Source organism: Erpetoichthys calabaricus, chromosome 1, assembly GCF_900747795.2.
Source record: "Erpetoichthys calabaricus chromosome 1, fErpCal1.3, whole genome shotgun sequence".
NCBI classification, from domain to species: domain Eukaryota; kingdom Metazoa; phylum Chordata; class Cladistia; order Polypteriformes; family Polypteridae; genus Erpetoichthys; species Erpetoichthys calabaricus.
The window spans coordinates 238,191,416-238,204,857 of record NC_041394.2 but is presented as its reverse complement, the minus strand read 5'-3'; the positions used below and the strand labels follow the sequence as shown (position 1 = coordinate 238,204,857).

The 13,442-nt window shown below is 35.1% G+C and overlaps 1 protein-coding gene across 3 annotated transcripts in view; it reads left to right on the top strand.

The window, feature by feature from the left end:
* LOC114660252 (ataxin 7-like 1) overlaps nucleotides 1-13,442 on the top strand; it is a 124,198-nt gene that overhangs the window by 53,755 nt on the left and 57,001 nt on the right. For all 3 annotated transcript variants that reach the window (XM_028812839.2, XM_051931038.1, XM_051931042.1), the window contains one exon: nucleotides 11,881-12,103. In XM_028812839.2, coding sequence (XP_028668672.1) covers nucleotides 11,881-12,103 — 223 coding nt within the window. The remainder of the gene's footprint in view (nucleotides 1-11,880; nucleotides 12,104-13,442) is intronic.

Sequence of the window (13,442 nt, the reverse complement as noted above, 5' to 3'; positions counted from 1 at the left end):
TTGCCCTGTTAATTGTGGTTTTATGCTGTAAGAGCTTGAACTATAAACAAAAGCTGAGTAGCTGCAAGTAGCATTTCTACTGTTCACTAGAATTCGATATGTTTCTATGCACTGACCTACTTCCTTTTGACAGTTAAGACATTACAAAAGTGAAACTTAATGGCGTTTCAGCTCAGCTGTGAACCATGAGTTACTTCTCTTCCTATTTTAGCTTGACCTATACTGCTATGATTCTGGGTATATTGTCAAAATAATATGACTTTCTTCAAATTTACAAAACAAATTTTATTAAAAACAAAACAAAAAAACTATTTGTATATGTCAAATAGTATGGCATTGAGTCACAGTGGCTAATAGTGCTGCCTCCTATCTCCAAAGTACTAACTTTGAATCCTGACCTAGAAACTTTAGCTGAATTTTTTTATTATTATTTTTTAAGAGAACTTTCACAGTCACTTATTTTTAGGAATGAAAGAATAGGAAGGATATTCATTTGTATAATTTTTTTACACTGCATTTCAGGATCGTGGGTGCTGGATCTGTTTTGGCAGTATTAGGATGTAAGTTAGAAAACAACCCTTAAAAGTTTCAGTGAAACTCTATTCTATAAACAAAAAGCTTCTTTGCCCTGATTTTTTTTAAATCCACAGAAAACTCGAAAGATTGAGTCACATTACAGTACTTTCTTATGTTTAACACTTGAACGAAGAAATGAAAAAATCTGCTTATCATGAAATCAATAAAATACTTAATTGATTGGCAAATATTTTGATTAGCTTTTACGTATATAGTTCTGTCCCAGTGAGCAATCAACAGAACTGTTCTATGAAATGAAGCATATTGAAAGCCTTGTTTAATTTAACTTTCCTTAGATGATGACATGAATTAAATGAGAAATTTGTTCAATTGTAAATGTGAAAAATTTAGAAAAGAAAATCAAATAATGCATTTCCCAAATAGAATCCCTAGAGGAAAATCATTACAGGCTAGTGATATTGGAAACCATAAATTCCAGACATTTAATTATCAGGAATGTCTTTTTTTCACTTTTGTTTTGCACCTGTAAAAGTGATGTAATATTTCAATCGGAGTCAGATCTAGAGATCTATATTTGCAATCATCCACCACTATCATTAAACACAGACACAGTGAAGAGAGTATTGACTCATCAGCAGATATACTGACACAATATCTTATATATACTGTATTTTGAAGTAGTAAGACTTGGTAAAATTATAAGTAATACTTAGCATCGTGGAATGATGTATTCTGTGAAAGATAACATAAAAACAGTTGATTAAAATAATATTTAAATAAAGATTCATTTCTGAGAATGTATTTTGAAAATCTCAAACCCCTGGCATCACATCTAAGACTGTTGTATTTTAAAATTATGAGTAAACATTATAAGTAAGAGCTACAGCTTCAGAGTCAGCTTCATTTATTCTTATAGCACCATGTATATTTACAAAATGAAGACAGTAAAAATAAAATACATAACATTATGTAACATACAAACACATATATTGTATGTGGCATGCCTGTGGAAATGGAGCCTGAGAGTGGAGACAAAATTGGCTCAAGGCAGTGCACATACTAAGTGAGCTACAATAAAAAGCAGTTAAATGTTTATGTACGATATATAGATATACTAATGCCTGTAATTAAATGATTGAAATCATAAGTACAGGTAGTATTACAGGAAAATGTAAGGACAAGAAAAGAAGAACAAATGACAAGCACAATTTCAAATCTACTACATTCAAACATTAGGTAAAACAGTAAATGGCTTTTTATAAGAAATCAGATTTCCCTCTTAGGAAAGTATACTAGAACACTACAAAATACATAGCTGCTATGTAATTAATTTACCTATGAGATTTAGCTAGAAGGATTGAGCATAGCAATGGGACTAACTTATAGTATATGCACATGTATACTGTATCATCTATACATAGAGGTTAGTAGCATGCGCTGATACAGCGGATTGCCGCACCCACCACATGTTAAACCAACTCAGGATCCCAGATTATAACCCAAGTGCAGCTATGCAAAGGGTAACACCTCAGCACCATATTAGTTCAGATGGAATGGAACAGTGTGAGGTTTTTTATGGTGCCAGTTCTGCCACCAACCCCCATATTTTTTCCAGCAGTTTGAAGGACCTACATGCAGGGCTGGATGCAGATTAACGTCATACCCAGGACGGAGCAATTGCAGGTTAAGGGCCTTTCTCAAGGACCCAACAAAGTAGAGTCACTTTTGGTGTTTACGGGATTTGAAATCCCTAGCCTCAGAGCCACCACTCCGCCAACTATACATAGTCATTAATAAATATAAAGGCCCCCTGTCATTCTAGTTCAAGCCTCGTAACCAGAAAAAGTAAGATAAACAAAGATCAGCTGCAACTGAGGGCATAAAACAAAATTTTGTTTAAAGTGGTTGATGTACTAGGACAGTATGGCGCTACAACATTTGGTCCTGCTGCTTTATAGCTCCAGAACACTGGGTTTAAATCCCAAGCACAGTCACTCTATTCATTGAGTTTATATGTTCTCTGTGTGTCTGTGTAGGTTTTGTCAACCCTAAATTAGTCTGTATGACTGATTATTGTGACTATGTTGGCAAAAGCGTTCCCTGCAGTGGATTAATACCTCATTAATAGCTAGTTCCTGCCTTACACCTAGTGCTGTGGGTTCATTTCTATTATCTATGAAACTCGGAGTCTCCACCCCTGAGCTCTAAGTATCTTAGTTTGACCTAATAGAGTCATTATTATTTCATTGAGTTAACCCTCCTACAACCCTAATCTTAACTATTGGGAAACTAGCCAGTGCTCTAGAGGTCTGCATGTAGACTCTATTGGTGCACATCGGAGTCAACTTCTCCTAATTTGAGCTTCAAGGTGGTGGCTCCCAGATACAGAGATATATACTGTTTTCAATAATGCAGTGTTCGTCAACCACTGGGTCTGGAATGATGGTGGCTGGTTCATGAGTGGCCATCTTTGAGTCGCATGCACATTAAAAACAAAAAGAAAATTTCAGCGACTAACACTTGCTCTTGTTATAACACCCCTTCCATTTCTAATTGGGCTCGTTTTACCAAAGGGGACCCAAGCTGTTTGATTTTGTTTAATTTCAAATTTGTAGTCATGCTTGTTTCTGCATGTGGGAAACCTCAATGTGGACATCAGTGTACATAAATAGGTGAACCTGGGTCCTGAGACCATAAAATTGAGAACCACTGTAGTTATGGATTAACAGATAAAATATTAACATTATTTTATTAGCTTCTTTTAGAAATACTGCAATACTTGCTTAGTATTAGCTGTTTGAAGTCCATCCATTTGAACCCTTTTATGCTTCTCACAATCCCTTAATTGAAAAAGAAACATTATTAACCAAATGATTGTAAACCTTAGCTAGAAAGATTGTTTGGTGCAACACCTACTTTAAACATGTCTAGTGCTTTAAATTAAACATGTCTAGCGCTTTAAATTAATATTAAACAGTGTACAGTATATAAACTATACAGTAGTACTTATTCATAAAATCCTAGGGTTATTACACATTCTAAAATAGACATTTGTAATTTACACTAATAAAGGATGTTAATTAATTGATGGCATTTCGGAATCGAAGTACTGTCAGTGAATTAGGTCTGTAAATTGTTTTTCTTTCAGAAATATTTTGAAGCAAGGCCATGCTTTCTCTGATGTTATAAAAAATATATGTGTAAAAACGCCATTTTAAAAAATATTTATTTAATAATTATGTGTGTGTTCATACACAACAGCAGAATATCAAAACTGCTTAGTATTAGCAGTTTCAAATAAATAATCAAATAATTAGCAGTCTCAAAACAAGATTTGAGCATTACATGTGTTTTGCATAATACTAGATAAGGCTAAAACTAGGATTGAGTTCATTATTATGATTTTTGTGATGAATTTCAGCATGGGATCCCAGTTGGTTTATTATAATTTAAAGAAAGTGGAAAAATCCCACTACTCTTTCAAGACAAAAGCAATTATTTTATTCTTGCCAATTTTATCTCATGTGTATTTAGAAAGAAAATCACACAATTGGTGCATATTTTGAGAAGATGATAAAGTGACCAGTCAGCTGTGAGTTGCTACTGTTTCACTTGTAGCTTCATGCAGTTGAATGACTGCAGACAGAACTTTAAGGCAGCTGTTAATTGGGGAAAATGTAGAATAGGGAAGGAGATATACAGTAAGAAAAAAGACGGGCATCATTGGGTTTTGGCAATTGAGGTTTTAAATAATTTGCATTGTCCCTTAAATCTTACTTTACAGTAAGGAAGTATTTCCTGCATGTACTGGTACAAACAAAAATGTCACAACTGCATTTCTGACCAGCCTAATTTGAAAAGTGTATTTTTACAAAAGCACATATAAAAAGTTGTTATAAAGGAGATGATCTAAATGAAAGTAACCTGAGTAAATTCACTATTTACTGAACCATGTGACAATAATATAATTATCTTTAGATTTTAGTTGGTTTAATATTATTTTAAGCATTATTTATTCTGCAGTGTCCGTATTAGTGAATAAAAATGTTATGTGCACATGGTAGGATAAATAATAATAATAATAATACATTTTATTTAATAGGCGCCTTTCTTATCACTCAAGGTCACCTTACAATAAAGTTAAACAACAATTAATAAAATAAAAACAAGAAAATGATAAATCACAAAGCAATAATTAGTAAACAAACAAATATGACAGGCAGTAACAGTGTAGAATTCGCAATTGATATGCCAGCTTGAAAAGATAAGTTTTGAGAGTAATTTTAAAATGTGCTCTTGAATCAAGCTAACGAATATGAGAGGGAAGAGAATTCCAGAGTTGAGGAGCACTATGAGAGAATGAGAGGTAGGGAGGAGCAAGGTTGTGGAGAGCTTTAAATGTTAAAAGCAGTATTTTGTATTGTATTCTGTAGTTAACAGGGAGCCAGTGTAGTTGAGAGAGAATAGGTATAATATGTTCAGTGGATTTAGAACAGGTTATTATCCTGGCGTCCTGCGGTGGGTTGGCACCCTGCCCAGGATTGTTTCCTGCCTTGTGCCCTGTGTTGGCTGGGATTGGCTCCAGCAGACCCCCGTGACCCTGTGCTCGGATTCAGTGGGTTGGAAAATGGATGGATGGATGGATATTATCCTGGCAGCAGAATTTTGAACAAGCTGTAAGCGATGAATACGTTTTTGCGGAATGCCAGATAAAATAACGTTACAGTAATCTATACGTGAGGTGACTAGGGCATTAACCAATACTTCAGTGTTTTGCTGGGTAAGAACAGGGCGAAGTCTAGAAATGTTTCGGAGATGGAAGAAGGCAGTCTGAGAAATGGTACTTATATGGAAAGAAAAAGCGAGAGTACTGTCAAGAATAACACCCAGGCTCTTAACTTGGGAAGAAATGTTTGTGTTAATATAGTTGATTAAAATAGAAGAATGGTTAACCTTAGCAAGTGTAGATTTAGAGCCAATGAGGAGTACCTCAGTTTTATTGCTATTTAGTTGGAGAAAATTGTGAGTCATCCATGTCTTTATGTCTTGGAGACATGCCATAAGGGTATCTTGAGGGAAAACAGAAGTAGATTTTGTGGATAGATATAGCTGTGTGTCATCAGCATAGCAATGAAACTTAATACCATGGTGCCGGAAGATATTACCTATTGGGGATATAAATGAGAAAAAGAAGCGGCCCCAAAACAGAACCCTGCAGGACTCCCTGAGTAACGACTGCGTTCTCAGATTTAAAGCCTTTTATTTGAACAAATTGCTTCCTATCAGTGAGGTAGGAAGAAAACCACTGAAGAACAAGGCCACAGACTCCAAAATTAGCTAGATGTTTCAAAAGTATCTGGTGAGATATGGTGTCAAATGCAGAGCTGAGGTCAAGAAACAAATAAGGGATCATTTAGATGATGATCATAATTATATTAATCTTAATCAAACTCATGTTGAAAACTAAAAGGCCAGGAAATTCCCAACCATTTGTATTTGTGTGAGGGAATCCCCTCTCAACCATCAAAAAATTAAATCCAGGCCCTACACTTAACTAGCTTGTTGAAGTTAGTAGAGCATGTACCGTATGAGCACGCACATTGGCAGAGGAAGTGTGTGATTAAACAAGGCAATTTCCTTTGGGGTTCTACAGTAAACAACTTCTTGTATGTAGAAAGTGTTCAAACATGAGACTATATATCAAAGCACATACTAAGTACACCCTTGGATATCCTTTCTCATTCTAGTTAAACACAGCATCTAATCTGTACAAACCTCTGACACATACTGTATCCAATACGACGAAATGCACTCAAAGTATAAAACACAAACCTGTCTTTCTAACACACTGCTTGTTGTTTTAGTGATACAAATTTAATAAAACTTTGTAAAGGTTCTTAACTTTTCTTTTAGTGTGATCGTGTTTTCTCTCTCTTGGGAGCTGAAGGGCTCAGGGAAGAAATTAATGTAAATCATTGTGTGTAGGAAATTCAGCCATTTAATATGCATTGCCTTAATCACATCTTTTTACCGTAAAGCACTGGACTATCTGAAACATTATGTTTACAACGCAGTCATTTGGTTATGTTTGTAATGTGTATGTTAAAAATTATACATGTGTGACATCAAATGTAATACTCCATATTTTAAAATTTTATATAGAAAGTTGCTAATGTTGGTCAGTATTTGGATTTTCAACCCACAATGCTGGTGTGCCGTATTATTTTCCAGTGCAGACTGCACAACAGTCATATCTTTTCAGTAGTACAGGAGATCCAGATATGAAAGCAACTCAGAAAATATGAGGAGAGTATAAAGGTAAAAAATGTGGTAGTGGGTCAAACGAACAAACACTGGAAATTGTGTGCTGTATCCGTACCCTTCAGAAGCATTATTCACAACACTACCTACATCAGTTCCATTTCCTAAATCAGAGAAAATCAACTACTGATTAATTTATTTCAAGCTAGCTATGACTTAAACATAACAATCTCAAATCTAATAAATTCAACATACTGTAATCACACAGTGGACAGGATGCCAGTCCACTGAAGTGCCGACTTCACAGGACGCATTTGGAGCCATCACATAAATTAACCTGCACTTCTTTGGAAATGCTGGCGGAAAATTGGAATACCTGAAGGAAAAACCATAGAGACATGAGGAACGTTTGTATATTTCTTATGGCTAAAGGGAGGGCACAGGATTCAAACCCCAGGGCACAGAATCAGTTAGGCAGCAACATTACCCACCATGCCACTCTTTCAAAATATGTAACCTTTAATGCAGTAGCTGAGCTGTAAACAAACAGTAAATTATAAACATTGTTGCCACTAGCTGACAAAATGGAGTTTTAAAAAGCGATAAAATGGATAATCATTAGGAATAACTAGTATTTTTAATAGAGATATACTCATATTTTATGAGTAGACATTACTGTAGCTTGAAGTCGTGGATACAATGATTTTGGACTGCCAATTTGACCAGTGATAAAAAATGTATGCTTCAGTGCCATAATATTCCACTTTATTAGTGAGTAAAGAACTCGAGCTTTCTTGAATGAATATAAAAACGTGTGCTGCTTTTTAAAGCTCAATACTATGTGATATTTAAGTGAAGATTGTTTTGGCTTTAATTTAAATGGAGAGACAGAAGTGGCAGCCAAACTAATTTCATTATACCTCCTAACAATTTTATAATGAATTAAGGAAGTCTGGGAAATGGATAGATTCATGAATATGCTCTTTCCTTATTTGAAGTCCTCTGGTAGTCCCTGTCCCAAAATAATACTGTAAAACTTCCACTTTTTCTCCAGATAGATGTTACAGCAACCTTTAAGACACTGCTCATTTACATTTGCGTAGTCTGCTATTCCTATCAACTTATTCTACAGTATAATAAAGTTCCTAATTAGGTGTTTTGTATACAGGTACATGTACAGTACAACATGAATTTCAAATTTAGTCATGTAGGTGTAACAGTACATTTTATTTAAGACTTCCCTTCTTGACACCCAACCACACTAAAGATATACCAAAAGAGAAAGAAAACCCAAAGTGTGACAACATGTTGCAACATGTACATGTAACACTGGACTGAAACTTACTTTGTATTTACTAGGTAGCCTCAAGATCACAGGGCAATCAGCAGATTTTGAGATGAACCTCTATTCATATTTACTGGGGCATTCGATAGTGTGTTGAATTCATGAAGGAGGTGAATGAACACATCTGTGAAGAAACCCTGTTAATGAGGACAGCATGTCAGACAAGCAACCATTTACCTTGACTTTTTAGATCCTGTGTATTAAAAGGTCAACCAACAACCCTGTCAAGTTAAAGTTCAAATTAAAATCTTTAATAATTTTCTCTGCTAGAAAGTGGGACTGGATGAGACATGTACTATCAGGAGTCATGCATGAGTCTCGGTGCCTTTTAAATGGTTATACAATAGATGTGTATTGAATGTGCTTCTATCAGTATGGTAGGTAAACTGAAATATATCCAATAAACCCTGTATTTTCTCTGTTTTTCATGTGTTTACATTAACAGTAATGCCAGAGACACTGGTCTGAAGTAATTTGTTTCTAGCTGTAGCATGTTTCCATAACTTTAAAAGCTTCTGCTGGTGTAATTACAACCTAGAAATAAGAGAAAGGAGCTCACTGTTGACTGATTTTTATTGCTGGAAATATTCTGTACACCCTGTTGATCAGAAATATATCACACCTATTTGTAAAAACACAGTTCTGTTACCTTAGAATTCATTAAACCCATTACTTTATGTGAATCAAAGCTGGTATTAAAAACATCATCATCATCTCTGACTACTTTTCTTGGTGAGGGTCATGGTAGCACCAGGCCAGGCAGGTCAGTCCAGACTTCCCTTTTCCTTGCCATAGATTTCAGCTGTTCCTGGGAAATTCCAAGGCATTTCCAAGCAAGCCTAGATATAATCTCTCTAGCGTGTCCTGGTTCTGATACAGGATCTCTGCCCATTGGGACGTGCCCAGAGCAGATTCGGGAAGGGTATCTGGCCTTACGACATACCTGAAACTCATCAACTGGGTCTTCTCAAACCAGAAGATCAGTGAGTCTATTCTGAAGCTTTTCCAAATTGCTGAGTTTCGAATCCTATTAAAAAGAGAAGTCATTGTCATTATATGCTTGCAATTTTGGACTGACACTGGCCAACCAAAGTTGTAATGCCTGGCCAGACATATCTTAAACTATTTGTGGACAGTTTCTGTTTAGTTCTGTCTTTATATTACCGTAGATACTCACGTATTAGTCGAAAAAATTTATGCCTTAAAATTCATTCAAAAAAACAGGGTCGACTTATCCGTGGGGCAACACAATTTAATAATTATAAGCCAGCAATGGGTCTTTTTACTTCTGGTACATGCTTCCTCAGTTGGTTTGCCCAGTTGATTTCATACAAGGGATGCTATTGGCGGATGGCTGAGAAGCTACCCAATTAGAGCAAGCAGTTAAGTTCCTGTGTGCTGATTGGCTCAGCGACGGAGCGCCAAATTCGATTCCGCTGCATTAACCAGGAAGTCTCGTCTTGCTCATTCAGCATCAACGTGTTTCGCTGTGTAAAGAGTTAACTTTTATGCTCTTTTGTGTTTATCTTTGTGCATAGTTAAGCCCTTCGTTATGGCTCCAAATCGATCTGCTCCTGCTACTGCTTCAGAGGCCATGCCCAAGCGCCAATGGAAGATGCGAACGATTGCCATAATTATAATTATTTATAATTAGTTTTACCCTCGACTTATACGCGGGTCATAACAAATTTCGTAATTTTCGGCTTAAAAAATACACTCGACTTATCTGCAAGATCGACTGATACGCGAGTATGTACGGTACTTTCTCTCAGGCATGGGATGAATTATGGTTTGTTAAGCTTGACATGATATGGAATGTTGTTTTTTTTAAATAATATCAATAAAATTAAATTTTAAAAATTGTATCTGCATTATCAGATTTAGCTTTTTAATTCATCTTTGCTATATGTGCCTAATTTTTATCACCTTGTTTTAAAGCCAAGTAACCTTTACAAGTAAGTGTACTTTAATGACTGTGTAACACGAGCTTCTGACTTAAAGTAGTTTATAGAGAGAGTATGCAATTTTATATTGTATTTATATATTATATATAAAAAGTACAGAGTACAAGAGAACTAAACTAAAAATAACTCCAAAAGCAAAAAGTAAACCACTAATGTTTCTTGGTCTATGCAACTGCCTTTCTTAAAGGATTGGGTGTCAGAATTTGTTGTCCAAATAACCAATTGCTTCCTTTTCAAGTGCAGCCATCATTTTTATATTCTTTTGTGTCTAAGCTACAATTAAATTTTGATGACTTCCAGGACACCAGTATCATAATGTGACTGAGGAAATGTTCTTCCTGTATAATGTTCTGTGGAGAATGTGTGTTTGGTAGAGAAAGAAAGAATTGAATGTGTTTCAGCTACAACAGGAAACAGTGTCTGCATAGAAGAATCTAACTAGACCAAAAACAAGATTAAGTGGATATGTTCACTGCCCTTTTTGAATGTTGTTATAGATATTAACTGTTTAACAAGGTCTAAATTAGAATGCTATACGTGTACCACGTTTTGCTAAAGTAAGGAGCGTCTGGTTGACCTTGCAGTGTAGTGTAATTTTTATCAGCTGTAGGCATACTGTATTTCAGATCGTTTAATGCTTTAGAGAGCCAACTATACTTCAGTTACTTGTAACCCTGTTTTTCTTTATCAGGTCATAGGATGTGAGAATTTTAAACCCTAAGTTACATTCTTATTAAAGGTAATGACATAAGTACACTCCTAAATACTCATGCCGTCCAGTTTTGGAGCAGCCTGTTATAGTACGATAGCATATTTGTGTTTGGAATGTCAGAGGATGTCCAGTTATCCAGAGAGTTTCGCTCAAACATAGGGATGATATAGAAAATCTGGAAAGCAGGTAACCTGATCAAGAGTTGAACTTAGTTGTACTTTACCATACAATCTGGCTGCAGCAGTTTTTTTTTTTTTATGAGTTCAGAATTTAACAGTAGGTCAGAATTTAGGGCATTGTTTTTGAAGAAGAGGACAACTGACAAGACATCATCATTGTATTTGTATAGCTTGGTAAAATGCCATTGGTGAATTCCATATTCATAACTGAAACTATGATATAATGAAAAGGCCCTTGATTGTGGTTTTGGGTATTTTGTATATAGTGTATATATCTTTTGCTATTGCAATGTAACATGATTTTGAAAGATGTCCATATACATGTAGAGTCACTTAGGTCTACACTTTTCTCACTTGTGAACTAATTTTCTTACATTCAACTGATAAATTCAAAGCCTTTTGCTATGAACTTTTAAATCTCAGCAGTGCTCTTTGTGAGAACATCAGAGGCTACTTTAGGTTTTGTGCATGTGTCATTTCAGTAAAATGTATGGGTAAGACAAATTGACTAGGTTTTATACTTTATGTATTATAAGGGCTTGTTTTAACTTACCTCATTTTACTGAGTAAATACTCACTGTATTTCACATCCACTTTTACACAGGAGCTAATTTTTTATTTAGTTTTACAGTGCTGTAAAATTTTTCTTTTACACAATAAATTCCTTTTTTTAGGAAAATGAAAGACCAGGTGTTTTTTTTTTAACATAGACTTCATATTCAAAGATGTAACATTTCAAGAACTGCATTGTGTGCTCTCTTATACATGCTGTGAAATTTGTTACAAGATCAATAAATATTGAAGTATGTAAAGGGAAAATTTTATGTAAATTCACATAAATGTAAGTGCCCAGAATGTAAACCAAATTTTCTTTTATTTCAGAAAGAAGACACAGCTCTTTGTGTAAACCTTCCCCCACACCAGCTTCACCGTCTTGTAATTCTAGAACATCACTAGCCCAAATGAAACCCAAAACCTATATCAGACATAACACAGTCAACAGCAGCTACAAGCCATTCAGAACACCCAAAGACAATCTACATACCTCCATTAATAAACAGCAGCCCACGGGATTGAATTCGAAACCAGTCAGAGATAAATCATGGTAAGTAACCTTTCCAAAAAGCCATTACCTGACTGGATCAGATTTTTCTTGCAGTTTTAAAATTGTTTGATTGGAGCATATGACTTCACACACTGAATATGTAAAATATTTGCAATGTTTATAGTCCGATTTATGAAATTCTGAAACTAATATTAATTTTAAAACAGTTGGAAGGATTTATGGAGTTCTATATATATATCTCCAATTTTTATTTGAAATTCTCAAAAGCAATACAAATTTCTGTTTATTTATTTTAGTGCAAAAAAGAATATTGCCCTGAAATTAGGCCCTAGGATTTTTATTTTTAAAAATCCTCTTATGACATACTGGCAATTTTCAATTTACAGAATGTCAGATTTTGCAACATAGATTTTTATTAGAGAATATTCTTGTACTTGTGTTTATTTCAAAAGAAGGCTGTCAATATGTACAGTGTACTGTGCAGGAAAGAACATAAAACAAAATGTAATGGGCCACTCAAATGCTCCTTTTTAAGATTTTTAAATTATTTATTGCTTATTTAATTAGAATATCTGGAAAGTGTCATGCAACCAAAATCATATTTAAAGAGACCATAGAATGATCTAATTTTATAAAGAATGCAAGGTAACATTTATCAAAGCACTTGGAAAACTAATTATTTGGTTTAGAAGGTGCAGAACTTTGATCAGTGTTTATTTGAGAATGTAAAGTGAGAGGTGTGATGGGGTTAGGGGTACCATATGCATTAGTCAAAAAGTCTTGCCTTGATTCATTGTGACATTTCATGTCAAGTTTTTAACTGTGCTTTGCCAACTGGTGAAGTATTTAGTATATGTGCACAGCTGAATGTGTTAGAAAAGCCTAATCCTTAAATTAAGATTGGACTCCCGATGATTTTGGCTAATTCATCAGTCCTAAATTCAGCTCCATCTTTGTAGTGCTCATCACTACATTAATTCATTTACGCAACTACAAAAGGTGTTTACTGTCTTGAAATTAAGATCTACAATGCTTTGTTTAATCTTATTTTAGGTATAAGATGTATTACAATCCATATTGGGGAGGGCATTGTTAATGTTAGTTAGTCAGACATTTTCTAACCTGGTTAGTCCTGAACAGGGGTACAGGGATCTGCTGGAGCCTATCCCACCTAGCATAGGGCGCAAGGATGGGAACAAACCCTGTACAGGGTGCCAGTCAATAACAGGGCACACACACTCACCCAAACACCCAGCACACACTAGGGCCAATTTAGGGTTGCCAATTCACCTAACTTGCATTCCTTTGGACTGTGGGAGGAAATTGTCGCACCTGGAGGAAACCCACGGAAATGGAGAGAACATTCAAGCTCAATGTA